General features: G+C 48.0%; 5 protein-coding genes across 5 annotated transcripts; 3 read left to right on the forward strand and 2 right to left on the reverse strand.

Annotated features, from left to right (window-relative positions):
* Nucleotides 1-386: 386 nt before the first annotated feature.
* On the forward strand, nt 387-12,822 carry LOC111069044. Its single transcript, XM_022358924.2, has 6 exons — nt 387-784; nt 7,581-7,650; nt 7,715-8,297; nt 8,384-8,534; nt 12,501-12,617; nt 12,685-12,822. The coding sequence occupies exons 2-6, from the start codon at nt 7,588-7,590 to the stop codon at nt 12,800-12,802; spliced, it is 1,032 nt and encodes a 343-aa protein (XP_022214616.2). The 5' UTR covers nt 387-784; nt 7,581-7,587; the 3' UTR covers nt 12,803-12,822.
* Nucleotides 12,823-12,989: 167 nt separating this feature from the next.
* LOC111069045 lies at nt 12,990-13,694 on the reverse strand. Its single transcript, XM_022358925.2, has one exon. The coding sequence runs from the start codon at nt 13,692-13,694 to the stop codon at nt 12,990-12,992; it is 705 nt and encodes a 234-aa protein (XP_022214617.2).
* A 365-nt stretch (nt 13,695-14,059) lies between these two features.
* LOC111069043 (cyclin-dependent kinase 7) lies at nt 14,060-15,344 on the reverse strand. The gene is made up of 2 exons (XM_022358923.2): nt 15,127-15,344; nt 14,060-15,051 (listed from the first exon to the last, which is right to left on the reverse strand). Exons 1-2 carry the CDS (start codon nt 15,220-15,222, stop codon nt 14,065-14,067), a joined length of 1,083 nt encoding a protein of 360 aa, XP_022214615.2. The 5' UTR covers nt 15,223-15,344; the 3' UTR covers nt 14,060-14,064.
* A 403-nt stretch (nt 15,345-15,747) lies between these two features.
* LOC111069039 (exportin-6-A) lies at nt 15,748-20,283 on the forward strand. The gene is made up of 11 exons (XM_022358917.2): nt 15,748-15,951; nt 16,136-16,659; nt 16,818-16,973; nt 17,090-17,472; nt 17,534-17,730; nt 17,799-18,229; nt 18,292-18,841; nt 18,909-19,078; nt 19,197-19,406; nt 19,486-19,930; nt 20,008-20,283. Exons 1-11 carry the CDS (start codon nt 15,949-15,951, stop codon nt 20,083-20,085), a joined length of 3,147 nt encoding a protein of 1,048 aa, XP_022214609.2. The 5' UTR covers nt 15,748-15,948; the 3' UTR covers nt 20,086-20,283.
* Nucleotides 20,284-22,730: 2,447 nt separating this feature from the next.
* Nucleotides 22,731-25,179, forward strand: LOC111069042 (cytochrome P450 4g1). Its single transcript, XM_022358921.2, has one exon. It carries the CDS (start codon nt 22,840-22,842, stop codon nt 24,496-24,498), a length of 1,659 nt encoding a protein of 552 aa, XP_022214613.2. The 5' UTR covers nt 22,731-22,839; the 3' UTR covers nt 24,499-25,179.

Below are 25,179 nucleotides of genomic sequence, written 5' to 3' on the forward strand. Positions count from 1 at the left end.
AGGTGCGTGTGCGCACTCGTCCGCATTTATTGTGGCATCCAAAATACATGATACTTCCTTGAAGGGTATACCAACAGCGACGTCAACGTCAACGACAACGACAACGCCAACGCATTGCGCATGGGCAGCGCGGCAGCAGCAGTAGCAGCAGCGCTGCGTAGCCGCCAATATTATAAAAAAAAAGACCTGGGAATCGGAAGCGTCTTGACGTTGGCGCTCAGCCGCTGTCGCTGTCGCTATCGCTGCTTCTGTCACCTACCTTTACCTTTAGCTCTGCTGTTACCGATGTCTCTGGCTCTGTCACTGTCGCTGTCGCTGTCTCTGCCTACCTTCGCTGCCGTTCCGCGCACTCAAAAGACGTTGAAATGCGAGCGCCGAGCGTCGTACGAAATCAGAACGTTGCCGCTGCGCAGACGCAAAGCACGCGCCCACACACCCACACACACAGCCACACACACACACACGCACGCACACTCCCACACGCACAATCGGGATATATACTCGCCGATACACCACCCCGTCATCCAAACGCGCTGGAGCAAGCCGGCTTGCCATATAAATATCCGCACAAAATAACTAAAATTGTTTTCAAATATTTCCACAATTTCAAGGATTCCACACAATTATTTTGCCCATTTTTTGTGCACAATATATTGCGTGTGTGTGATTTTTTTTTTTTTATCGTGTTGAAAAGTTTACTGCGGATCTTTCACAGTGTGTGTGTGCGTGAACAATTTTTTTTGAAAATATTTAAAAGTGTTAACTAAGTGGAGTACATTGACAGGTAATTTGTAATCAGTGGAAAATATCAGGAACAAAATCAATATATTTATTCTCTCCTGAATGGCAGAAACACTTTTTTTTTAGCACATTTTAGCCCAAATGATGGTATTGTGCATCTCTAGCCGAATGAAATGATTGCGAATCAATTTTCATTTAGTAGTTCGGGGGGGGAAAAGTGCATATCCAAAAATTAATAACATTATTTCAAACAACACTTTGAAGCGATTAATGAGTGCTCTTATCTCTAATCCATCTCAGCCACAAATATTAAATTTAAAATTAAGGCAGCTAAAATTAAAATTAAAACAAAATGGCATTAGCATTTTATATCTAAAATTTTGCGGTACAATTTTATATATTTTATATATATGTATAAATCCTGATCGGAACAGGAGAAGTATTTCTGTTGCATAAATACGGTTTGCCGCGTGTTCAAATTAAAAAACCCATCGCATTAGCATTTCTTATCTAAAATTATGCGGCGTTGTAATAAACAAATTTCATATAAATTCTGATAAAAACGCGAGACGCATTGTTGTTCCGCGGAGAGGTTCAGCGACATTTCCACCCAAACTGAAATTCAATTCTGAAATTCTGAAAAGTGCACCTGCCAAGTAATTACAGAACTCCAGAATTCACGGTACGATTCAGTTCGGTTCTGCCGTCATGTCATTCAAATAATCGAATTAACCCCGAAATCTGCTCTCGCTGTTTGGGGCTTTCGTCGAGAGCCAAATGGAGTGCCACCCGATCGGCATACTAAAGAGGGATGGATGGCTTGGAATGGAGGCCTTCGTGGAATGGTCAGGGTACTCGGACTGGCACTCGCACTCGTACTTCATACAATGTGCAGTTAATAGAACCCGCTATGCCAGGGAATTGGGGAAAGGGGATATCACTTTTATGTGCCCCATGCCATGGCACGGCAATGGCATGGCATTTGTGCATTTCAATGAGGCTCTCTTTTAACGTGCGCCTCTGAGTAATTGATTCCACACACCGAAAAGGGAAAAAAGAAAAAAAAAACAAAACACTGTTTGCAATGACTCAAAATCACTTGGCCAGAAATCATTTTTCGTTTAGCCATGAATGCACATACACATACACATAATACATATAATATATATAGTAAGTATTTTATACGATTTGATGCATATATATATATTATGTACATCACGTTGGGGTGTTCTCCATTTGTGGAGTTTGGGTATGGAATGTTGTGGTGGCAAAAGGAAAGAAAGCAAAAGTTTTCTGTTTATTGTTGCGCAAGAAAATGTCATTGTTACTTTCTATCAACGGATGGGGAGGGAGCTCTACAAACAGCATGTCAAAACTATTCAAGTTCAAGGAAAATCCCAGTTTTATCAAGGCAAAAATATATGTATAAATCTGCTCTCTAGTGCCTGCAAGCTTCCAGGGTAAATGTGGGATATGGGCCGCCTACCAATCTCCTCCGCTCACTACTGACCTTCAATGTTGGGCCGTTAAGCCGGCTTGGCTTACTAACCCTCCAACCCTTCCGCTCACCGCAGAGTTTTCGCTTTCGATTAACACTCTTTAAATACCAAAAGTGCCAAGGATGCCAAGAGCCAGTTCCAGACCTCACGTCGGGTCAAGATTAACCAGAGGAGCAGATATATGTACATAAACTGGGAGAGACTGCTGGACTGGCACACGCTTGTTCTCACGCCCTGTCGGGCCATCAATTGTGGTCTCTCGTGGCACAAAACAAAAGAAATTTCAAAACGGAAATATCACAGCGATGCCTCAAAACAACAACAGCAACAACAAAACTGGATATTTAGATTCAGTTTAAACCGAAATCGTACACAAAATGTACATGCGATTCTAAGCCATTAATTGGGCCATTTGTTTGGCAAAGACGTTTGATTCATTTGCGGTTTTTGGAGGGGCGGCGGGTAGAGTAGCCAGCAAAATCCGTATTCCAGCTGACACATTGACACATTTTTCTTGCCTTGAAACAATTGGATACGATATACTGGTGGATCGACCGATCGATCGACAATCAATGTGAAGCGAAGCCTTCTCTTTGATTATAAAATTTACGCATGTTTGATGCGGCTGCGGTTCGAAGACACTTCTACGTGAGTGGCATCCATGAGTTGACGGAGACGCAGACGGAGACCCATGGAGTCGTGTCGTGTCGTACACTAAATACAGCCTCGAGCCATCCATCCATGACGATTCTTGATCGGGGAGGGGAATTGACTCGCCAGCGACACTTACAAGTCTGTTTATGTTTGTTTATTTATGGTTAATTTATTTATGATCTTATAAAGTGGACTTATCAAAAAGCCATTAGCCACTACAAAACGGTTAGCCCCCACAAAAGAAAACACACACACACACACATGGAGAGATTCTGTAAACAGATTTCGTGGGAGATTTATTTCTTTGTGCCAATTCCAGAACAGAACCACTTCGCGTGAGGCGAGGGAGAACCCAAACACAAAACCCAAAACCCAAAACCAAAACTAAACCAATTAGTGCTCGGCGGTTCGTTAATAGATTTCGTTGGGGACAAACAAACAACGATTTCCATTTGATGCCATTCCCAATTTGCAAATCAGTTGAATAATTTCTGGCGACTTAGGAGTGTGTGGTGTGACCTCTAAAAGGGTATTATACTCATGGAAGCTTACAGAATCGTGACTGGTGCAAAAAGCTGATGACAGCAATAATGATTATTATTATTATGCGTATCAATATCATTATTTCTGATTTATTTCTGTCGCCCAAAAATTCGAGACAAGATCTGCTTTTGTGTGTGGGCTTCCACATACAAATGTACCTACATATATATTTGAATCTATTTGTATATATGGCGCCAAGCCATATAAATCATACGAATATTTTGGGGAAGGTTTGAAATTGGAAAACGGAAGAAATAATACACGTAGCTAAGTTTCTTGTTCAATTATTGAATGTGAGCGAAATATAAATGCTTTTGAGTCATGAAAACGAATAGAAAATAAAGACATCAAGCTACTTCGGTACTCAGTTTCTATGGTACAAACATTTCTATTCTTAGTTTGCCGTAGAAATATGTAACAACCAATCTGAGACAAGTCACTGGGCGCCATTGCCTTGCCATTTTAAATAGTGTTTGGGTAATGCTATAATTAATTGCAGCCCCTCCGGGGCCCTTCTCTGCACGACTTTTGACACGACACCACTCATTGCGTTCCGAGTGGACATCTTTATTGGCCCGATTATTGCAGACACGGTCACGCCCACCCCGCTTCAGCCAGACAGCCAAAAAAAGAAGGCCCTGGCCAGAGGACAGAAGACAGAAGACATCGATTGCATAAGGTGATACATTTATTACCTTTTTTTGTTGTTGCTTTTTTTCGATGTGTGGACTCTGTGGAATTGCGGCAATTGCGCAATGGAATCGAACATTAAATAAACCCAATGCGAAAGACGGGGCTACGGGCAGCGGCCAGCGGGCAACTCCACAGCCACGTTGGTGGCGCTTCTGCTGAGTCTGGGTCTTCGTCTGTGTCTCCCCTTTACACGTTCAACTTCCCTGTTTTTTTTTTTTTGGGCACCAACAATTTGGTTAATTTACAACTTAATTTCTGTCATGATTTTCAATTTATCAGTGGCTCAATGACCAGAGGCTGCGGAGATTCCGTACATTTTTATTTCGGGGCACCGAATTGCAGCACCCCGCCCTCTCCTCTCCACTCCTCTCCCATTGTGCTGCTTTACAATTATGATAAACGTTGTTGGTTATTGCCAGTTGTTGTAATTGCATATTGATTGTTGTAGTTGTAGTTGTAGCGTCCACAAGGACACTTTTTCGGCTTTGGTTTGTGTTTGCATCTCTGTTTGGGGGGCTCCATTTTTTTTGGGTCTGGGGCGCCCATTAATCGCTTTTTGCCGCTATCGTGGAATATTGCATGTTGCACGCTCATTTAACACAGTCGCGACCCCGGCCTGCCTGCCTGATGCCTGCCTGCCAGCCAGCTGCCTTATTGATTTCTGGGGCCCCAATTAAAAACCCAGCACTTATGCCTAATTACATCGCTTGTGGCAGGGTAGGGCAGGGTAGGGCAGGGCAGGGCAGGGCATGTTGCTGGGGCATGTGGCAGGGGGCACAGGCAACACAGCTTGCGCTCAAGTGGCTTGTGGGTGGCAAAGCTGGGTGGCAGGTGGCTGCTGCATTTAACACCTGGCTTAAACTCCTAATTAACCGCCAAGCAGCGGCATCCCATCGAGTGCTTAATCACTTGGGGAAACTTGAGCGCCCACAGGCAAGACCTGCCAGCCTGCCCCTTTCCCCCTTTTACCCCGTCAACTTTGGCCCGAACTCGGCGCAAAGTTTTGAGCCGTTCAGCAGGAGCTGAATGTTAGGATAGAATGCCAAAGGAAATATTCAGGCTAGCTAAAATATAAAAAAAAGAAATAAAAGTAATAATTTATTAAAATACATTGAAATATCTGTCCAGATATATGTATATCTACATATAAATAATAATGTCAGTTGGGTGAGGATTGCTGGAGTAAATAATTGCAATCATAATTAAGAGATATTCGTTCAGAAGTTTTATTAATTTCGCTTTCTTTTCACACATTGAAATCCCAGAATCCAAGATAAATATTTCGAAAATTCTCTTAAATATTTAAACATTTAGTTGAACTAACAGACTCTGCTTTATAACTAAAGCATCGTCTGCTGGGTAATTAAAAAGATTGCCACTTCAGTTCCAAGTCTAAATCAAGTCTCCTCAGCAAGCCACTCCACATCTTTTATGCCTCTCGAAACGCACCTTGTGGCTCATCTTGACTCGCCCAAGTCGCCCAAGTCAATGGCCATTGAGAAAAACAACATAATAATAATAATATTTGCTACAAAAAAATCTAAATTTTATATTCTGAATTCTTGGCCAATTTGCCGGATGGTGGAGGGGGAGCTGCCCTAGAAGCAGCGATTGGACATGCCCAAGTTCCGTGGGTTGGTTTTGGAGTAGAAACGTAAATAAGCAAATAAATAAAAACCACACTTGGACATTTAATGAGATTCGAAGTAGCCAAAGAGAGACAGAGACAGAGAGAGAGACAGCATCGGGATATATATTTTTAGACCCCAAAAGCTTCTGTTGTTGTTGCCGTTTTTTGTGTTCGAAGGGGGCCGGACCGGGTTCAAGTGACGGAGTTGAAAACCCGTTTATGCATTGAAGTTCCCCCTCCCCACCAGATCCAGAGCCAGATCTAGCGCCCAGCCTCAGCTTCAGTTTCAGTTACAGCTCCAGATCCAGAGACAGGCTCCGATTCCTCTTGTGCTGCTTTTTGTGCGTAAACTAGATGATGCCATTAAAAATAATGTCGAAAATTGAAAATTACAACAACAACAAAAAACCAATGGCAAAAAATCATGCACTCATTGAGAGTTTTTAATACACTTTAAATGCGGAACAGGCAGAAAATTCAAAACTAATTCGACTTTTGTCCCCAAATACTATCCCAATATCCACATGTCTTCTCCATATTTCCGGCCAACATCTTGCTCTGTAATTTCCCCCAAAAGGTTGATTAAAATCGTGTGCAGAGTATTTACCAACTCGATCCTTGGCTAATATTTCTCTCTTGATTACTTTTTTGCCATTTTTTTTCGTTTTTCTTTTGCGCCAGCAAACATGTTTAACATAAAAGATAAGCCCCAAAGGGCTCACAAAAAAAAAACATCATATTTAAACAACAAGAAAAAAACGTAGCATATATAAATACATATTCGAGTATTTATCCGTCTGTCTGGACTGCCGTCTGGTTATGGGTGCATCGGTGTGTGTGTGTGTGCTGCATGTGGATATACTCGTAAATTTATTTATAAAGGGCACGCAGCCATAAAGTCGGAAAGCGGATCAGGTGGACGTCCTTGCAGGCCATACACAGACAGACAGACAGAGACTGAGACTGAGAACGAGACCGAGACAGTGGTGCAAAATGTGGAGGTTTCGCATCGGGTGTGCAGATAATTCCACAGGCAAAAGGGAGCTTATTCAGCGGTAATTACAAAATCAAATTTACATTTGATGGGTGAAAGCAATTAAAAAAAAAAAAACAACGGCACTGGGAGTTTCTGTAAAGTTCTAGCAAATTTTGATTTGGTTTTTGCAGCCTTTAAAAGTAATATCCCTGTAGAAGTTAGACATCTAAAAGAAACCAAGAAGCTGGCAGTTTTTGAAGGTTATGGATTTTGGATGGATAAGTTTGTTGTGCTTAGGATTTATATTATACATTTTGCATCATTCATAATTATTTTAATTTTATTTATTATTATTTATTTTATTACATTGTTCATTTTAAATTATAACCTAAATATGCCACCTCTCGGCATTTATCAATTCAATTGACAATTCGTTGCTGGGTCTTAATTTGAAAGCGTGCAGAAAATATTCAAAATATTTATGGAGCACAGGGGTACATTAAATTGTTGTAGGTGTCTTAGACAAATAGATATAAAAAAGACTGCCTAGCACGAGTATCCCACAAGCACATTGTGGGAGCTCTATTTTGCATATATTCCGGAGCATAAAACTGACTCTATTTTATGGAAAATCATTTAATTACAGAGAGCTCTCCTCTGAAACTGTTTCCTTGCCTAGAAACGCCTTAGAGCTGAAAGCATTTCCTTGGGTAGTTCGTTCCACTGTTGTCCCCCCCAGAACCAGTTTACAGCGCAGGCATTCGATTTAAGGGCCAATGTCTGAAGAATCTGAAACTGAAACTGAATCCGCATCTCATTAAATTATTTGGTTTGTTTTTTCTAGGCAGGAGATGCGGGGACCGTTGACAGTTGGCTCGGGCTGGAGCACAGTGAGCGCCCTGCAAGTGGTACTGGTAAGTGGCCAATCGAGTGGGGTGACCCATGCCCGTGACCCATGCTCTGCTCTACCTTTTGCAGTGGCTGCTGCTCGGCGTTGGTTCGGTGCTGGGGCACGGCCGCCTGATGGACCCGCCGGCGCGTAATGCCATGTGGCGCTTTGGCTATCCCAATCCCGTCAACTACAACGACAACGAGCTCTTTTGCGGCGGCTATGCGGTGCAGTGGGAGCAGAACAGCGGACGCTGCGGCGTCTGTGGGGATGCCTATCACGTAAAGTCGCCGCGGCCGCACGAGGCGGGCGGGGAGTTCGCCAAGGGCATCATCTCGCGCTACTACACCTCCGGCCAGGAGATCGAGGTGGAGGTGGAGCTGACGGCCAACCATTACGGCCGCTTCGAGATGTTCCTCTGCCCCAACAACAATCCGCGCCAGGAGGCAACCCAGGAGTGCTTCGATCGCTACCCGCTGCTGATCTCCGGCAGTCGGGAGCACCGCTACCTCATACCGCGCGATGCCAAAAAGAAGGACATCTTCCGCTACCGTGTGCGGCTGCCGGCCTACGTCACCTGCACCCAGTGCGTCCTCCAGTGGACCTACTACACGGCCAATATGTGGGGCACCTGTGCCAATGGCACCGAAGCCGTCGGCTGTGGCAAGGCAGGTGGGTTACACAAAAGATTACACAGATCTCTCTCTCTCTCTTTCCCCCCGTACTATATCCGTATCCGTATATCCTCGACTGCACAGAGACATTCAGGAATTGTGCCGATATAGCCATCATTTCGAACACTGGCGGCGGTGTGCCGCCCATTTTCGTCAACAACAAATCGCCATATCTGCTCTACTATCGGGATTATCGGGCGCCCGAGGACAACAATGTCTTCCCATTGATTGTGCGGTGAGTACGGTGTACGGTGCATGGTATACGGGTGGGACATATTCCGGCTAAATGCAGCAGCAACCGTTGCATAAGTCGATTCGATTGGTATTATGTTTTCTTTAACCATTTTTTTTGTGCTACTTAGCCTCTCCTTTAATTCTTTAAATATCCGTTTCATTATCGGGCTTTAAGCATATTCCGTTCCTTACTTTATATTTATTTTCATTGATTTGATTTCACCGTTATTCATTATGCATTAGCGGAAATATACTTATTTTTCCTGGCTATTTGCTTTTTTTTATTGAAATTCTTTTCGAAATTTTTTTCACTTTTTGCTCAAAATTTTTTTCCCTTTTTTTTTTCCTTTTTTTTCCCTCTTTTTTCCCCTTTCTTTCCCTTTTTTTTCCCTTTTTTTTCCCCTCCCCCCTTTTTCTTTTTTTTTTTTTTTTTTTTTTTTTTTTTTTTTTTTTTTTTTTTTTTTTTTTTTTTTTTTTTTCTCTTCTCCTTTTCTTTCTTTTTTTTTTTTTTTTTTTTTTTTTTTTTTTTTTTTTTTTTTTTTTTCCCTTTTTTTTTTTTTTTTCCCCCCCCCCCCCCCCCCCCCCCCCCCTCCCTTTTTCCCCCCCCCCCTCCCCCTTTTTTTTTTTTTTTTTTTAACCCACTCTTTCTTTTTTTTTTTTTTTTCCCCCCCCCCCCCCCCCTTAACCGCTTACCACCCGCTAAAATCACCGTTTTTTTTTTTTTTTTTTTTTTTGCTACCCGATACACACAGCTTACCCGTATATACCCGCTATCCGCTATCCGTAGCTTACACAGCTTACCCGATACCAAAGTTGTGTTCTTCACGCCACGAACCGGGCTAGAGTGGCTGCCGCAACGGGTAAAGGTAAATGCGAGTCCTCTTAAATATTAAGCAAATGGTTATTCAAATAAAAAAAAAAAAAAGGTTATGGTTTCGAACACACACCCCCACACACACACACGTACATATTACATATACTCATAGACACACTTGCTGTACATAAATAAATGCTTGAATAAACTTAATACTTACATATATATAATATTAAAATTTATATAGATATGATTTTTTGGCCACTGCCGATTTAATACACATACAATTTATACATTAACAATTGATCTGTCTGTCCTGGGGATATTGTTTCTGTGTGGGGGCGTAAAACAATGAAAAATTTGGATAAAAAAAAACAACGTAAGAAGGAACAATCACTGGTTATGGATCATATGGATCATATGGATCCTGGTCTCGTAACGAGGGGCACTGCACATTCGGAAAGCCCAGGGCCATGCCCATACCGAGGCACAGGATCACCTGCACAGCTCCCACCAGTATTTGCTTGAACAGTTCCAAGCCACGCTCTGAGGGTTCCACTTGCGTTGCCGCGTTGAGCTTGATGGATGACTTTGCCCCTCCCCCGGCAAAACGTGTCGTCCCAGGCCCACGGGCTGTCGATGCCTGTCCCTCTGTCTGGGTGCCGCATGGCACCTGTGGGGGAATGGGCAGCGAGGATATGGCTGTCACCAGCAGCTGCTCCACCATCGGCGAAGTCCATCCATTGTCGGGAGTTTCGTTTTCGGGCATTTGAGTTTCCATCGAGTGCGTCGACGGGGCCGAGAGGCTAGTGGGACTCAGGCAGGACTTCATCGACGGTGTTGCGGTTCCGTCGGAGCTCAAGCAGGACCCCATCGACGGCGTTGCGTTAGCCTCGGAGCTCAAGCAGGACAACATCGATTCCATCGATCCCATCGATTGCAATGAGGCCAAAAATTGGCAAAATTGTTCTTGCGTGTCCCGACTGCCGGTCGATTCCAATCCCAGCTGGAGCTGCGATACGGAACGAGTCAAGCTGTCCCTGTCGCTGTCGCTGTCCCTGTCGCTGTCGCTGTCCTTGATGGCTTGTGCTGCGCTCACCACAGGACGCAGCTGGCCCAGCAGCCCGTTGGCGTTCGAGAAGCGGCACACGCCACCAGCACGAGAAGCAGCACCTGAATCGGCATTGCGCTCAGAGTTTGCCGGTTTCAAACGGTCCTTGAAGCTGCGCATCTCTATAGAATACTCATGGGCCGTGCCGATAGACAGCGACCTGGCGCTGATGCGAGGCATCTGCATTACGCTCGCCACGTGCTCAACGTGCCGGAATCCGAGCTGGCTGACGTTCACATCCTTCTGACGGTTCTGCTTGCGCTTGGTCCCGCAGCAGGGCTGCATGGAGGGACTGATGGATCTGAAGCTGTCGCATGGCGTGCAGCTATCGCTGGAGTCCACCATCATCCATCGGAGCACCTCGGCATTGGCATCCGTCGCCGACAGGTACACGAAGCTGGAGTGGTGCACCTCCCCCCTGCGCCGGCCATGTGCCAGACTGATCTGATCGCCGGTCTCACCACTGCCACTGGTGCTGGGATTGGCGCTGCCCAGCACCGCCAGACTCGGCGCTTCGTGAGGATGAGGGGACGCCTTCTTGCTGGGCACTGGCCGAGCCACTGGTGTCTTCAATTGCTTCACCTTTGGTGGGAGATCGGGGGCCTGACCTCGCCGGCTGAGTCCTGCGACGCGAGGCAGAAAATTCCTGATTGGCTGGCCAGCGGTTGGATGTGGAGCAGTTGCCGGATAGGGCGCAGCCGCAGCAGATCGGGCTGCTGGCATGATCGGGTCAGTTGCGTGACTTCGTTCGAACGTGGACTGGAAATCTATTTATTTTTGTCAGTATATGTTTTGGGAGAATGTTTTGTATTATCGTTTAAATTGAAAGCAGCAGAACGCCACACGTCTGACTTCGAAGTCTCAGCAACTTCTGATAGGAACTCCAAAAATTTTTTTCCCCCCCCCAAAAAAACCCCCAAAAAAACCCCCAAAAACCCCCCAAAAAAAAAGGAAAAAATTCTCCCCCCTAACCCTTTATACCAAAACCCCCCCCCCCCCCCCCCCTCCTCTTCTCTTTTCGTGGGGCGAAACACAACCCCCAAATTTTTTTTTTTTTTTTTTTTTTTTTTTTTTTTTTTTTTTTTTTTTTTTTTTTTTTTTTTTTTTTTTTTTTTTTTTTTTTTTTTTTTTTTTTTTTTTTTTTTTTTTTTTTTTTTTCCTTTTCCTTTTTTTTTTTTTTTTTTTTTTTTTTTTTTTTTTTTTTTTTTTTTTTTTTTTTAGCTTCTGGATGATGGGATACTTGTTGCGGGGCGGCGTCTTTGGCAGTGCCTCGCAGACGATGGGCTCAAATCGATCCCGATCTCGCCCGCCCACGGGCAATGACAAGTCCAGGGGCATCTGTCCGGGACCAATCGGCTTCATGTGCGAGGGCGAGTGAAAGCGTCTGTCCATATGGTAGCCGTAGCCGCTGTACATCGGCAGGCCGCGGTCCATTCCGCTAATGGGATTGGCGATGCGATGCCTCATCACGATGTCGGTGCCGGGTGTTTGGATCTTCACCGTGGGCCTGGAGCCGCGCATGTTCATGGCGGAGCCGGGCTTTGCCGTAGTTGATGCGCACTTTTTGCGTCGGCGCTTCTCTCTTTGCAGCTTCTCACTGGACAGGCAAAACGCCAACCGCAATGCCAAAGGTTTAATTTGATATTTTTTTTTTATTTTTAAAATTTAGTTTTGCCCTTTTTTGGCCTGGAAAAACTACGGAAAATTTTGGAAGTATTTGCCGGACAACTGTGTGATGATGTGTGTGTGTTTGTGGGGGGGTGGGTGCTCCACTCTGAGATGAGAGACGACAGTTGGTGACAGCTATTTCCTGGATATACAAAGCAATGTGGGTATGCTCCATCAGATGTTGGCTAGCAATTCCATGGGGATTTAGGGGGGGTTGGGTCAAGTGTTCATCAAATGTTGAAGGCGTAGCTGCGGTTGCAGCTGCCTGCTATCCACACATTTCTGGGAGTCTGCCGGCACAGCTCCAGGCGCCTTCTCCCTCTCCACTTAGCTGCATGCTTTGGCTGAATCTTCAAACTTCTTTCTACTTGCAGCGATCAAAAGTGCATTGGGGCACCGGCATTCCGTACGCTGCCTGGCATCGATCACTGGTGCGAGATCAACTGTCTCCGCTATCCGCCCAATTGTCCGGAGGAGGCCTGCTTCTGTCCGTAAGTAGCTCGAGCTATGCACAAAACAGCCATTATATTATATTGTATTTTACTTTTATTTTTGCAGTCAGGAATGCGTGGCCATTGGGGAGCTGGCGGGACGCGAGGGAGCCGACACCTACTGCATGGACGAGTGCCTCAATTACGAGTCGGACTGTCCGCGCGACAGATGCCGCTGCCAATAGTCGTTGGCGTATCCACCCCATCCCCAAGCTGTGCTGCCTATTCCCCGCCCCCCACCCCACCACCAATGGACGAGATACGTGAAATGGATAGAGGGAGATGTATATCGTGTATCGGTGAATGAATGAATGAATGAATCGAATTTGATTAAGAACAAAAGCTGCCGGCGACTTTCAATGGTTACAATCTCTATTCGCGCTTGTGTTGATCCACGAGGAAGGGTCTGGTGAAGATCTGCAGCATTTCGCGCTGCTCGCGCAGCCGTCGCGTCTTGGCCACTGGCGACTCCGGGCTGTTGGCGAAGTGGCGGGCACTGAACAGATTCGTCACCGTGCTGCTCAGCTGCTGCCAGCGTTCAACGGCACGCGATGAGCCCGGTGGCCTTGCATAGCAGCTGTCCCAGCCATCCAGCTGCGGCTCCTCCTTATCCTTCTCCTTCTCCACTGACTTGGCTGTGACTGTGGCTGGTGCCTGGGGCATCATCTGGCTGCAAATGAGCACCTCGGCCCGCTCCTCGCGCCCATCCGCATCGTTGTCCTCGTGGGGCAGGGCCTCGCAGCAGCCGGCCCTCACATTGCGCACATACTCGAAAGTGGAGGAGATGCGACGCAGTGATTGATTAGCTGCTCCCTCCGAGGATACTCCGGATGCTCTTTTGGCAGCCGCTTCGCCTCCTCCTTGCACAACGGCTGCGTGGGTGGGTCCCGCGTCTGTCGCGGAGGCATTGAGCTTGGTGCGCATGCGATTCAGATTCGCATTGGATATCATGTTCCCGTAGGTGAATCGCAATTGCGCTCGATGGCGTCGCGCCACTTCGTCTGCTGTTCGCTTGTCCGGCTCTTGCCCCTGGGCCGGGGTCTGGCCCGGCGCCTTGGTCTGTTTCTGGCTGGACATGGTTCTGCCCTTCCTGCTTCCTGCTTCCTGCTGCCTTCAGCTGCAACGAGAGATATGCAACGAAAAGTACACTGAAATTTGGCTCAATTATCGGATTTTGACTATGGGGGAGAAAAACTACTTTGGAAATTTTCGGGCTATGATATACCCAATCGAAGTACAATGACATCTGGTGCCAGGGCAAACACACACTGTACGGCTCACTTTCGGTATCTCACATCTTTAATGGACAATATTAACGCGATCTGAATGCGATCTCAACAATGGTTTGGACCCTGGTGGTCTCTTCGGTCTTAGGTCTCTACATTAAATGCTAAACAGCTTGGCAGTTTGACAGCTTGGCAGATTGACAGCTCGGGAGCTCGGAAGCTCAGAACTGCAGCCGCTTCTTCTGTGGCAGGCTGTTGCCGCGAACGGTGGTCTCCACCAGCTTCCGCTTGACCGCTTGGCCGGGCTTCTCGTCGGCCTTTGCATTGGCCGCCACAATGGCCGAGGGCAGGGGCAGCTTCGGACCGACGGTGGGCGGCGGCTTGTTGCCAAAGTAGGGCATGCTGAGGGCCTCGCGGCAGGAGACGCGTCGCAGCGGATTCATGGCGAAGAGGCGGCGCATTAGGTGAATGAGGTCATTGTCGGCGGCAGTGAATATGTTCTGCAACGGGGTGCCCGTGAAGTGGCGGAACTGTAGATAGTCGTGCAGCTTCCCCAGGTACGGCCACTCGGCCTCCGAGGGCGTTCCGAGGGTGGCGAAGATGCGGGTCAGCTGATCCAGATCCGAGTCGCCGGGTATGAAAGGCACGCGCAGCATGAGCTCGGCCAGAATGCAGCCGACGGCCCACATGTCCACGCCAGTGCCGTACTGCCGGGCGCCAAAGAGCAGCTCGGGCGACCGATACCAGCGAGTGACCACGTGATGCGTGTAGATCCGATTTGGCGACCCGTATGTCTTGGCCAGGCCGAAATCGCCGATCTTGAGCACCCCGTCGCTATTGACCAACAGGTTGTTGGGCTTCAGATCGCGATGCAGGATCCAGTGGAGGTGCAGGTACTCCAGGCCGCGCAGCGTCATGATCGCGTACGCCTTGATGTTCGCCTGCGTGAGTATGATTTTGGTGTCCTTGATGATCACCTCCAGGTCGGTGTCCATGAAGTCGAACACCAGCGACACGTTCGACAGCTGCCCGAACACATCCACCAGCCCGATGATGTTCTCATGCTGCAGTTCCTGCAGAATTTTGATTTCGCGCAAGGCGGTTCGATTGATGCCATCGCGGGCATCTTCGCGGCTGCCACGCTTGATCTTCTTCACGGCCACAATCTGGCTGGTCACCGTGTCCCGGGCCTTGTACACAATGGCAAACTACAGAGCCACAAAATGCATGGAAAGTGAAATAAAACATCGAATAAATAAAGTTTTTAGCGGCAAACAACTCACCTGACCCTCGCCCAGGAACGAGAGTTTTGCATATCGGTCGCCTTTGTCGCTGCTGTGGGGCAACATGTGGGTGCCAGCTTCTCCGCAAAGCACCATTAATAACACAAATCAATTGAATTCGCAATGGTAAATTGATGATGGGCAAAACAAAAACCAAACACAAAAATTAATTAAATTGCAGACAAGTAATCGATTGGCTTGTGCCGGCACTATCGATTCGAGCTGGAGAAACATCGATGGTAACATCGTTGGCTAGCTTTTGTATGGCCATGTGACACTAGCATCAGACTTTGCTAGCTAACTAGCAGCAATAAACAGAGATAGTCTTATAGGAAAAAAAACACGCAGAGAGAGCGAGATTGTGAGTTGAAGTGAGAGTAGCGCTGTGGCAGAAATGATCGACTGTCAGATTCAATTTTGTTGTCTTGTCTTGCTGGCCGTGGCTGTGGCTACGAAAAGAACATTAATATTGCATTTTCTCTCAGGCAAATGTCATATGGATCTTAATTGTATTTTCTTAAAACATCGCTGGCATCGACCGCAATCGATAGCTATGTTTGTAATTTAAAATATTCATGGCCGATAGTCTATCGATAGACTACCCAAACGCGCCTACTAACACTGGATTCAGTGCTGCAAATCGAACTGTTGCCAGAGCACTGAATTCGCGACTCCTATATACACAAAGAAAACATGAAATTTCCTGTCGCCGACTGCTGATGTACACAAATCCACCCAGGGACTGAAAGCGCAATCACCAAGTACATCACACACAACCGCGGGGGGTCGCGCGCACCTACGTGTCGTCCACAAATATCAAAAATGGTAAGTCAAAGTCATAGCCTCCTCCCATCCGCCGCCCACCGTGCTTGGGCTGGTGCTGCTGTTGCTGTTGCTGCTGCTGCTGCTGCTGGTGTTGCCACTGGTATTGGCCGTGCAACTGGCATTGGTACCGTTGTTGCTACTGCTGCTTCTGCTGTTGATTCACACTATTCCCTTTTTTGGACAGCATGCTGCATCTATGTCGACGGTGGAGGTGCTGCTGCACGAGTTCTATCAGCCAGCGACGAGCAATGCACGCAAACGTGAAATTGAGACGAATCTGTTGGCCTTCAAGTCGCAGCCGGAGGCATGGCAGCTGTGCCTGCGCGTGGCCACGGCGGGCAACAGCTTTACGGATAACCAGTTCCTCTGGTTCTTCAGCACCTCCACGCTGGAGCATACGATAACGCGTCGCTGGGCCCAGCTAACGCCCTCGGATCGAGCCCAGCTGCGCGAAACTCTGTGGAACACCTACGCCCAGCTGGGCATGCTGAATGGTGCCCGACGGCATCGGGATACGTTGGCGCAGCTGATAGCGCTGATGGGGAAACGCGAGTTCCCCGAACAAGACCCGAACTACATGCAGCATTGCATGGAGCTGACAAAGACCCGCTTTCCCCTTGGCATCAATCTGTTGCGCGTCACGTCCGAGGAGGTGGTGAGTAATCGCGGCGACCTGACCACCGAATGGAAACAGTACTTCTACTCCTGGTAAGTGGCTGTGATACCTGCATCCTGCATCACTCACACGTTGTTTGTTCTTGTCCCGGATCTGAATTGTGCACTAATCCCGCTGCCTCTGTATTGGCATTGGCATTGGCATTGGCCACTCCTCTACCATCTGTTTCTGGGTGTCGTGTGTGTTTCAGCATTTCCATGTGTATACCCGATGTAATGGACTTAGTCACCAAATATTTACTAATCGCCGTCTGCCACATCAACGGCAAAGACATCCAATCGACCATACCAAACACCCTCATGGACTTTAGTCTAACCTCAGCGCTGCCAAATGACAATCAACTAAGGTATGTATGGCCCCCCCCAGCCCCATCCAGCAGAGCCAACAGACAGCGAAGCAAACAGCTAGCTAGCCAGTTAGCCAGTTATATCCATTCATTAATTATGCCTGTGTGCATTGCAGTTCCTCTATTTTGGAGCTGCTCGGCTGTGTGCAACATTTGGTCTCCTGGATACGCACTGAACTGATCTCGGAGTACTTCCTAATGAGCATACTCGATCTATCACAATGGCGGCCCGCCAACGAGCCCATCTCCCTGGCCGCCCTCTCAGTGCTGAACGAGCTGCTCTACCTGCAGAAGCCGCTGCCCTATGCGGGCACCCTGATGGGCGGCGTCAGCAGTCTGCTGGAGCAGCACAACGTCAACAAGCAGCAGAGCGAGATGTACAGCGACAAGTTTCGTGAGCTGTTGCGTCTCTATACCACAAAATATGCGGGAAAGCTGATGCAGGAGCCGGAGGTGCTCGAGACATTTCTCAATCAGCTCTACGGCTGCACCACAGAATGTGAGCCTCCACTTTTTGTTTCCTTATGCCTTATGCCTAAGCCATTCAATCCCATCTGCAGTGCATGGCGCTCTTGACTTTACAGAGAAACTGGATATCTGGTCGCCGATTATCAAGGGTATTGCCCAGCAGCCGGCAAAAATAACGCGCTTTAATCATGTGTTCACGCAGCTGGTCGATGAGATCATGCGACGCACACAGTTCGAGGCGAACAAGCCCGAACTGGAGGTGCTGGATAACGAGCTTATGGAGGATGATGTAAGTATTTTCCCGTTCAATCCAATTAATCCAACTGATTGTTGCTTCTCTTTCTAATGGGACGACAGACGCCCACCACCGAGTGGCAGCAGTTCCTTGACCAATGCTTCGAGTGCCTCGCCCTCTTGGCCAGCACTCGGGGCGCTCACATTGTCTTCGCACAAGTCTTTGCCCACTGGTCACGTCCTCAGATGTATCTGATGTCGCTGGAGCATGCCCTTGACCATGGCAGCAGCCGCTCCTATGAGGCAGCCCGTAAGCTCAAGCATGCCAATGTGGGCGAGATACTGCGCGATTTTGCCACCGTCTGCCAGGCGGTGGTGCGCTTGGCCCCGCTGATGGACACCTCGACGGCCGCACCCGGTGTGGCCGACGAGATGGAGGCCCAGCTGCAAATGCTCTCCGACAGCCTGCTGCAGACGCTGCAGCTCTTGGCCAGCAATCGCATCGGGGGAACGGACATGGACAAGGCCACCTTTCAGACTGATTTGGATAACCTGTAAGCGATTCATTTGGATGCCAAGTGGCTGCCACTCAAGTGCTTTAATCTTAATCTTCCAGCTACGCTCAAGTTCTGCTGGCCATACGCAGCATCTTCCCGCTGTCGAAGGCGATGAGCAGCGATGAGCTGCTGCATCGCCTCTTCGCCATATTGGGCAGCATCTTTGCCTACAATAACTCGCTGTCGGCCGCCTCGCCCATTGTGCAGCAGGCGGCCAGCGAGCTGCTGCTCTTCATCTCAACTGTGATACGGCCCAAGTGCCTGCTGGATATTCCACAGATCCAGAGCCTGCTGCAGGCCGGCCCACGCCTGGGCACGCAACTGCCCCGCCAGGTCTGCATCAATGTGCACATCAGTCTAGTGAGCTACATGGTGCTGCCCTGGAAGTGTGTGCCCGAGCAGCAGCAGGACTACCAGCGGCGCCAGTGGATGCTGCGCGAGTACATCCAGGGCCTGGCCCAGAATTTTCTCGAGCTCGATTTGAGTCTGGCTGGCGAGAGCAAGGTGACGGCCACCACGCTCACCCTGCTTGGCACATTCACATCCCTGATCGAGTACTTCAAGGCCACTGGCGGCAATGCCAAGGACATGCTGGCCAGCACCTTCAAGGTGGGTGTGTCACACAGAGTCAAACACAAGAATGCAGGACCAGCTAATATTTCCGCTACCTTTGCAGCCCATCCTGAACAAGGCCCTGACGATCTTCAACAGCTATGGCCTGAGCAGCATTGCCATGGCCATTACGGTGGCCGAGTTCAGTCTGAGCATGCTGCGATCGTTGCCCACGCATCTGGGCGCCCAGTTCATCAAGGAGATGATCACGCTGTTCATCAGCGTCAGCAGCAGGTTGGCAGCAGCCATTCCATGACTTTCTCTCTTTCTGATTCAGACTAACTCTTTTATTTGTCTCTCTTTCTCTTTCGTGCTCGTGTTGGTTTGGCCTGCCCCCACCCCATCATAAAAGGGAACAACTGACGCTGAGCCGCCTGGCTGTGATGGAAAAGATACTGCAAATGTTTAAGCTGATTGTGGAACAGCCGGGCAGCGCCTCGTTGGGGCTGCTGCCCTCGATTCTGGACTTTAGCACACAGCAGATACTGCCGTTGCTGCAGCAACAAAATGCTGCCACCGATAGCAGTGAGATTACCAGCCTGCTTTACGCCCTGTTCGACAGGTGAGCTTCATTCCGCTCCGTAGATTCCGTATCCCTTCTTATTGTCAACTGTTTTACTCTCTCTTCCCATTTCGTACAGTGTGCTGACCTGCAAGTGGCAGTTCTTCTACAAGAACCAGCTGTCCAACGGGCATAGCGCTAGCGTTGGTGGCGGCTCGAACAATTTCAACTGCAGCGACAACCTGCATCCGGCACACTTCATGGCCATACTGAATGCCTACGGCCAGATGCTGGTCAGCGGCACAGATCCCAGCAATGTGCGCAGCGTGCTCTTCTCCATGCAGAATGTGAACGAGCGCAGTCGTCTGTACCAGCGGGCCCTGTTCAAGGAGCAGCTGCTGGCCTCGTTTCAGCGGGCCCTGCTCAATCTGTTGCTGAGTGGCGAGGGTAGCCTGCACTTCGATATGATTGCCCAGGCGCTGTATGCCATGGGCCAGGTGGATCGCAGGCAGTTGCTCGAAAGTTTTGCCCATGCCTCGCTGCCGGTGGCACAGACGGTGCTCGAGGAGATCTGCCAGACAAGTGTGAGTACAAAGCGTTGTCCAGTCCACGCAGAAACGAGAGGTTTATATTTTGTTTTTTTTATCTCTCTCTGTTGCAGGACATTCCAACGTTTACGCAGAGACTCACGCAATTGATGCAAGATGCCCACTGTGTGCATCTCAGTGAGACAACGTAGGCGCCTACCCCAGTCCTATACTATGCTTAATCCCAATCCCAACTAATCACCCGCTCGGTTTGACTTTTGACTTGTGTAATATGCTTACATGTTGACCTCCTAGTCCCCTTTACTTCTCTTGCGTATCAATTAATCAGTTTTATTCTATGCTTTATGTTTTTGCTTCGTGTATGCCATACTCTCCAATTGTCGTGCCTCTTCCATGGGGGGGTCATGTGCCTTGCCTAAACTCCTGTGTCATTTGTGCTCAGCTCTTAGCTCTTTTATTCGCGTCCCACCTACGTCTTTCCCCTGTCCAGTCCCAGACCCAGTCCCAGTCCCGTGCCCCCCGTCTGCTTTTTGTACGCTTTGTTCCTTGTCATCGAAAGTCATTTGTGGTGCACCCCGCGCCCGCCGCCGCCTGAGTTTTATATTTTTCTATTTTATATATATAATTTTTTGTATTATTTTGGGGCATGTTTTTGTGAAAACAAAATTCATTCAATCGATAAAAGACATTGTTTAGCTTGTAATGCGCGATTCCGTTAAAGAAAACAGAAAAAAAGAGAACATAATTTTATGTAAAATCAAACGATTACATATTGTATTTTTTTTTGTATCATTATCTGCTACATAATATTATTACATACATACAAACATACATAACTCGTACATGGATATTAGCTATGTTTGGTTTTGCTATCAGTGCAAATCGATAAAAGTCATACCTGCATATAATTAGCATCTAGTGTATACCTCTACATCTACATCTATATAAATACAAGCAGACATATGTATGCATACGTATTCATATACATAAATTAATTAGCATATATCAAATTGTGTAAATCAGCTGCGTCATCAGCAACAACACACGCATACATACTCACACAACCATGTCATTTATTTATGCAAAATCGAAAGAAAAAAGAAAACAAAAAAGCGACAGACACAACATCAACTACAGAAATCACTGCAAATCCAAATCCAAACCGATTCGATTTTAGTTAATTTTAATTCTTTGAATTTAGAAATGTTTTGAGAAGACCGTTCAATTTAATCAAAAATGCAATAAAACTATTTCTACCTTTTAAATACAACAAACAAAGAAAAAAAACAGGGTGATGATAGTATTGTGGGGTATGGAACCTCTTAGATGGTTCTGAATTATTTTGTTGCGTTGGTTGAACTGTGTCGGTTCGGTTGCAGGGTAAAGGGCAAAGGTAACCTTGTGGCCTCCAATGCGATTTATGGAAACTATTCAAACCCTTTTCCAGTGCGCAGGCCTCACCTCCAAAAGTTGTGTTGATCCCCCGAACCCAGTGCCAAGGATCAACTAGAGAGATTGAAATTTCTTCAAAATGGACAGCAGAACAGAACAGACCCTGTCCCCATGGGCATGGCCGATCATCAACTCTTGTTGTGTGGGATTTTCTTTTCTTTAAATTTTCATATTTGAATTTAAATTGGAACTCACGTTTTGTGCAAGCAGTGCAAGCAGGGCATTGTCGAAATGGGTCAGCTGATCGATGACACTGAGAAAAGATGCAGACGGGCGAATCAGAATTGTATTGGATATATTTTGGAATGTGAATTGGATTCTTTCTTATTAAATTATACCACGCAGATTCCATTGCCACGTGGCGTCATTGGGCTGTGATTGGGGGTCAGCTTAAAATGAAATTGCTAGAAAACAATTGGATAAATTTAGGCCTGGGCGTTGTGCTGTGCATGTACATACAAACATACATATGTATGTATGTATGTGTTTACATAATAACTTTCAGGCTGAAAAGAGAAGAGAAGTGCACACGCTCTGAACACGCGCTCTGTGGAACTCTGTTGAAATAATCCAATCCAATTGCCAATGAAAATAAATAGTAAAAAGGATCACTTGAAAAAAAAACAAACACCAGAAACGGAGATCATGGAGATTCCTCTGGCAAGCAGCAGCAGCAGCAGCAGTGGGAGGAGGAGGAGAAGGTATTCCACTGTAGGATAATAAAAGCGACAGCTTCCTTCCTTTTGTTTGCAGTTCCATGGCCTTTGTGTTTTGTTGTAATTTTTGAATTTTTGAATTTTTGTTCAGGTGTTGCGAACAAAAGCGCCGAAATTGAATTTAATGAAAAGCGAAAGCAAAACACGGCACGGCAAACAGGATCAACCCGAAAACGGGGAACAACAGCGCCGAGGCAGATCACCCACTTCCGTTCGGCACAAGCAGCAGGTAAATCACAGGCAACAGGCACAGGTAGCGAACAGCCATCAGTCATCAGCCACTAACCGCAGAACCACTTTGCATACCCATTCCCAGCCAGCACGGAATCCAGCCAGCATCCTGCCGGCCTCTGCTGGGCACTTCCGCAGGAAGCACTCGGAAGAGAGTGTGCGCGCGCGCGCTCACTTTCCATGGCCGTGTGTGTTGCAAAATCAATGAGCGATCGGTCGATCGAACCATCGACCCATCGCCGACAATTACGACTCGGGCAAGTGCTTCCGAGCTTCCAAAGGGCAATCACGAATACGTGACATGGATTTGGTTTGCTAATTCACCGCCAGCCGATGGGCCCGGCACGGTCCGGCCCGGAATACGCTTGACTCTTGGCTTGCCCCCAGAGCAGTCGGAGGCAGTGGCCGGCGGGCATAAAATTGAACCATCGGCCCGTTTAGCACCACAGTTGAGCACTGACAGCGAGACGCAACAGTGCCACCTAGAGCCCAACCAGAGGATTAGCGGACTAGGAAGGAAGACCGTAAGGAAGGACGCAGCTAACAATGACAGTGGACACGGTGCAGGAGACGCTGAAACATGCGGCCACATCGACATCGGGACTCGGCTTCAGTCCCATGCTCACCACCCTGGTGGGCACCATAGTGGCCCTGGGACTGTACGAGTACTGGCGCCGCAATACCCGCGAATACCGCATGGTGGCCAACATACCGTCGCCGCCGGGACTGCCGCTGCTGGGACAGGCTCACATGGTCGCCGGCCTGAGCAATGCCGAGATTTTGAATGTGGGTCTCGGCTACCTGAACAAGTACGGCGAAACGATGAAGACATGGCTGGGCAATGTCCTGCTTGTCTTCCTCACCAATCCCAACGACATTGAGCTGATACTGAGCGGACACCAGCATCTGACCAAGGCCGAGGAGTATCGCTACTTCAAGCCCTGGTTCGGCGATGGTCTGCTGATCAGCAACGGACACCACTGGCGCCACCATCGCAAAATGATTGCCCCCACCTTCCATCAGAGCATCCTGAAGAGCTTCGTGCCCACCTTTGTCGAACACTCGAAGACGGTTGTGGGTCGCATGGGCCTGGAGACGGGCAAATCGTTCGATGTGCACGACTACATGTCCACGACCACCGTCGACATTCTGCTGTCCACTGCCATGGGTGTGAAGAAGCTGCCCGATGGCAACAAGAGCTTCGAGTATGCCCAGGCCGTGGTCGACATGTGCGACATCATCCACAAGCGGCAGGTGAAGCTGCTGTACCGCCTGGACTCCATCTACAAGTTCACCAAGCTGCGCGAGAAGGGTGACCGCATGATGAACATCATTCTGGGCATGACCAGCAAGGTGGTGAAGGATCGCAAGCAGAACTTCCAGGAGGAGTCGCGCGCCATTGTCGAGGAGGTGCAGGCCGTGGCGACGCCGGCCACCAAGAAGGAGGGACTGCGCGACGATCTCGATGACATCGATGAGAACGATGTGGGCGCCAAGCGGCGTTTGGCCCTGCTCGATGCCATGGTTGAGATGGCAAAGAATCCCGATATCGAGTGGAACGAGAAGGACATCATCGATGAGGTGAACACGATTATGTTTGAGGGTCACGACACCACATCGGCCGGCTCCAGCTTTGCCCTCTGCATGATGGGCATCCACAAGGACATCCAGGAGAAGGTATTTGCCGAGCAGAAGGCCATCTTTGGCGACAACATGCTGCGCGACTGCACCTTCGCCGACACCGCCGAAATGAAGTACCTGGAGCGTGTCATTCTGGAGACTCTGCGCTTGTATCCACCAGTACCACTGATTGCCCGCCGCCTCGACTACGACCTGAAGCTGGCCAGCGGCCCCTATACCGTGCCCAAGGGCACCACCGTCATTGTGCTGCAGTACTGTGTGCACCGACGGGCCGACATCTACCCCAATCCGACCAAGTTCGATCCGGATAACTTCCTGCCCGAGCGCATGGCCAACAGGCACTACTACTCGTTCATTCCGTTCAGTGCCGGTCCCCGCAGCTGTGTGGGCCGCAAGTATGCCATGCTCAAGCTGAAGGTGCTGCTCTCCACCATCGTGCGCAACTACATTGTCCACTCGACCGACACGGAGGCGGACTTTAAGCTGCAGGCCGACATCATTCTCAAGCTGGAGAATGGCTTCAACATCTCATTGGAGAAGCGCAAGTACGCGACTGTCGCTTAGGGCTATCTAATCCAACCACCCAACACCCACCACCAACAACAACAACAACAACAACAACAACACCAACACCACCAGACGATCCAACTCTGTATATATGCTGGAGGATAACGATGAGGAAAGCGAACCGCACCGAACTGAACCGAACCGATCCTGAACGAAATGAAACCGAACAGTTAGTAGCCGCCAGTCAGCCAGAGAGTCAACCACGTGAGTGATGGGTCCCAAACCACTGGGTAAATCGCTTCATGTTTTTTTTTTTTGCCTATGTTATAATGTTTACTACACCCATTTTTGTTGGTCATAACCGCTGGTGGTGCGCCTATATCGGATCCTAATCCCCACTATGCTACGCAAAAAAACTGTGTGTGCCCCCCATATGGGTGCCGCCATAATTATTTCTTTTCCTTCTTTTTTATCGTTTCAAAAAGAACCCTTTCTGTTTTCTTCTTTGCTTTTTTTGTTTTTTTTTTTTTGCCTAGCCAATTAGTGTGATTTCTAATTTTTTTTTTCCATCTACTGTAATATTTATTAAGTCACATGGTTTGAATGAAACCCAAAAAATATGAAAAATATACTTACGCCAACGCAAGCGGCCAATGGAGCTGCACAAATGATTAATTTGAAGCACATTCTGGTTTGATTTATTTTGGTATTTTGAATAAAGAATATTTCAATAATGTA

The sequence above is a fragment of the Drosophila obscura genome, unplaced genomic scaffold, assembly GCF_018151105.1.
Source record: "Drosophila obscura isolate BZ-5 IFL unplaced genomic scaffold, ASM1815110v1 contig_84, whole genome shotgun sequence".
Taxonomy (NCBI): Eukaryota; Metazoa; Arthropoda; class Insecta; order Diptera; family Drosophilidae; genus Drosophila; species Drosophila obscura.

Coding starts and splice junctions, on each gene's coding strand:
- LOC111069045 (XM_022358925.2), bottom strand. CDS start 13,694: ATGTCCAGCCAGAAACAGACCAAGGCGCCGGGCCAGACCCCGGCCCAG.
- LOC111069044 (XM_022358924.2), top strand. CDS start 7,588: ATGCGGGGACCGTTGACAGTTGGCTCGGGCTGGAGCACAGTGAGCGCC. Junction 8,298..8,383: donor CGTCGGCTGTGGCAAGGCAG/GTGGGTTACACA, acceptor TCGACTGCACAG/AGACATTCAGGAATTGTGCC. Junction 12,618..12,684: donor GAGGAGGCCTGCTTCTGTCC/GTAAGTAGCTCG, acceptor TTATTTTTGCAG/TCAGGAATGCGTGGCCATTG.
- LOC111069039 (XM_022358917.2), top strand. Junction 16,660..16,817: donor AAACAGTACTTCTACTCCTG/GTAAGTGGCTGT, acceptor TGTGTGTTTCAG/CATTTCCATGTGTATACCCG. Junction 18,842..18,908: donor TGCTGGCCAGCACCTTCAAG/GTGGGTGTGTCA, acceptor CTACCTTTGCAG/CCCATCCTGAACAAGGCCCT.
- LOC111069042 (XM_022358921.2), top strand. CDS start 22,840: ATGACAGTGGACACGGTGCAGGAGACGCTGAAACATGCGGCCACATCG.
- LOC111069043 (XM_022358923.2), bottom strand. CDS start 15,222: ATGGTGCTTTGCGGAGAAGCTGGCACCCACATGTTGCCCCACAGCAGC. Junction 15,052..15,126: donor CGTTCCTGGGCGAGGGTCAG/GTGAGTTGTTTG, acceptor GTGGCTCTGTAG/TTTGCCATTGTGTACAAGGC.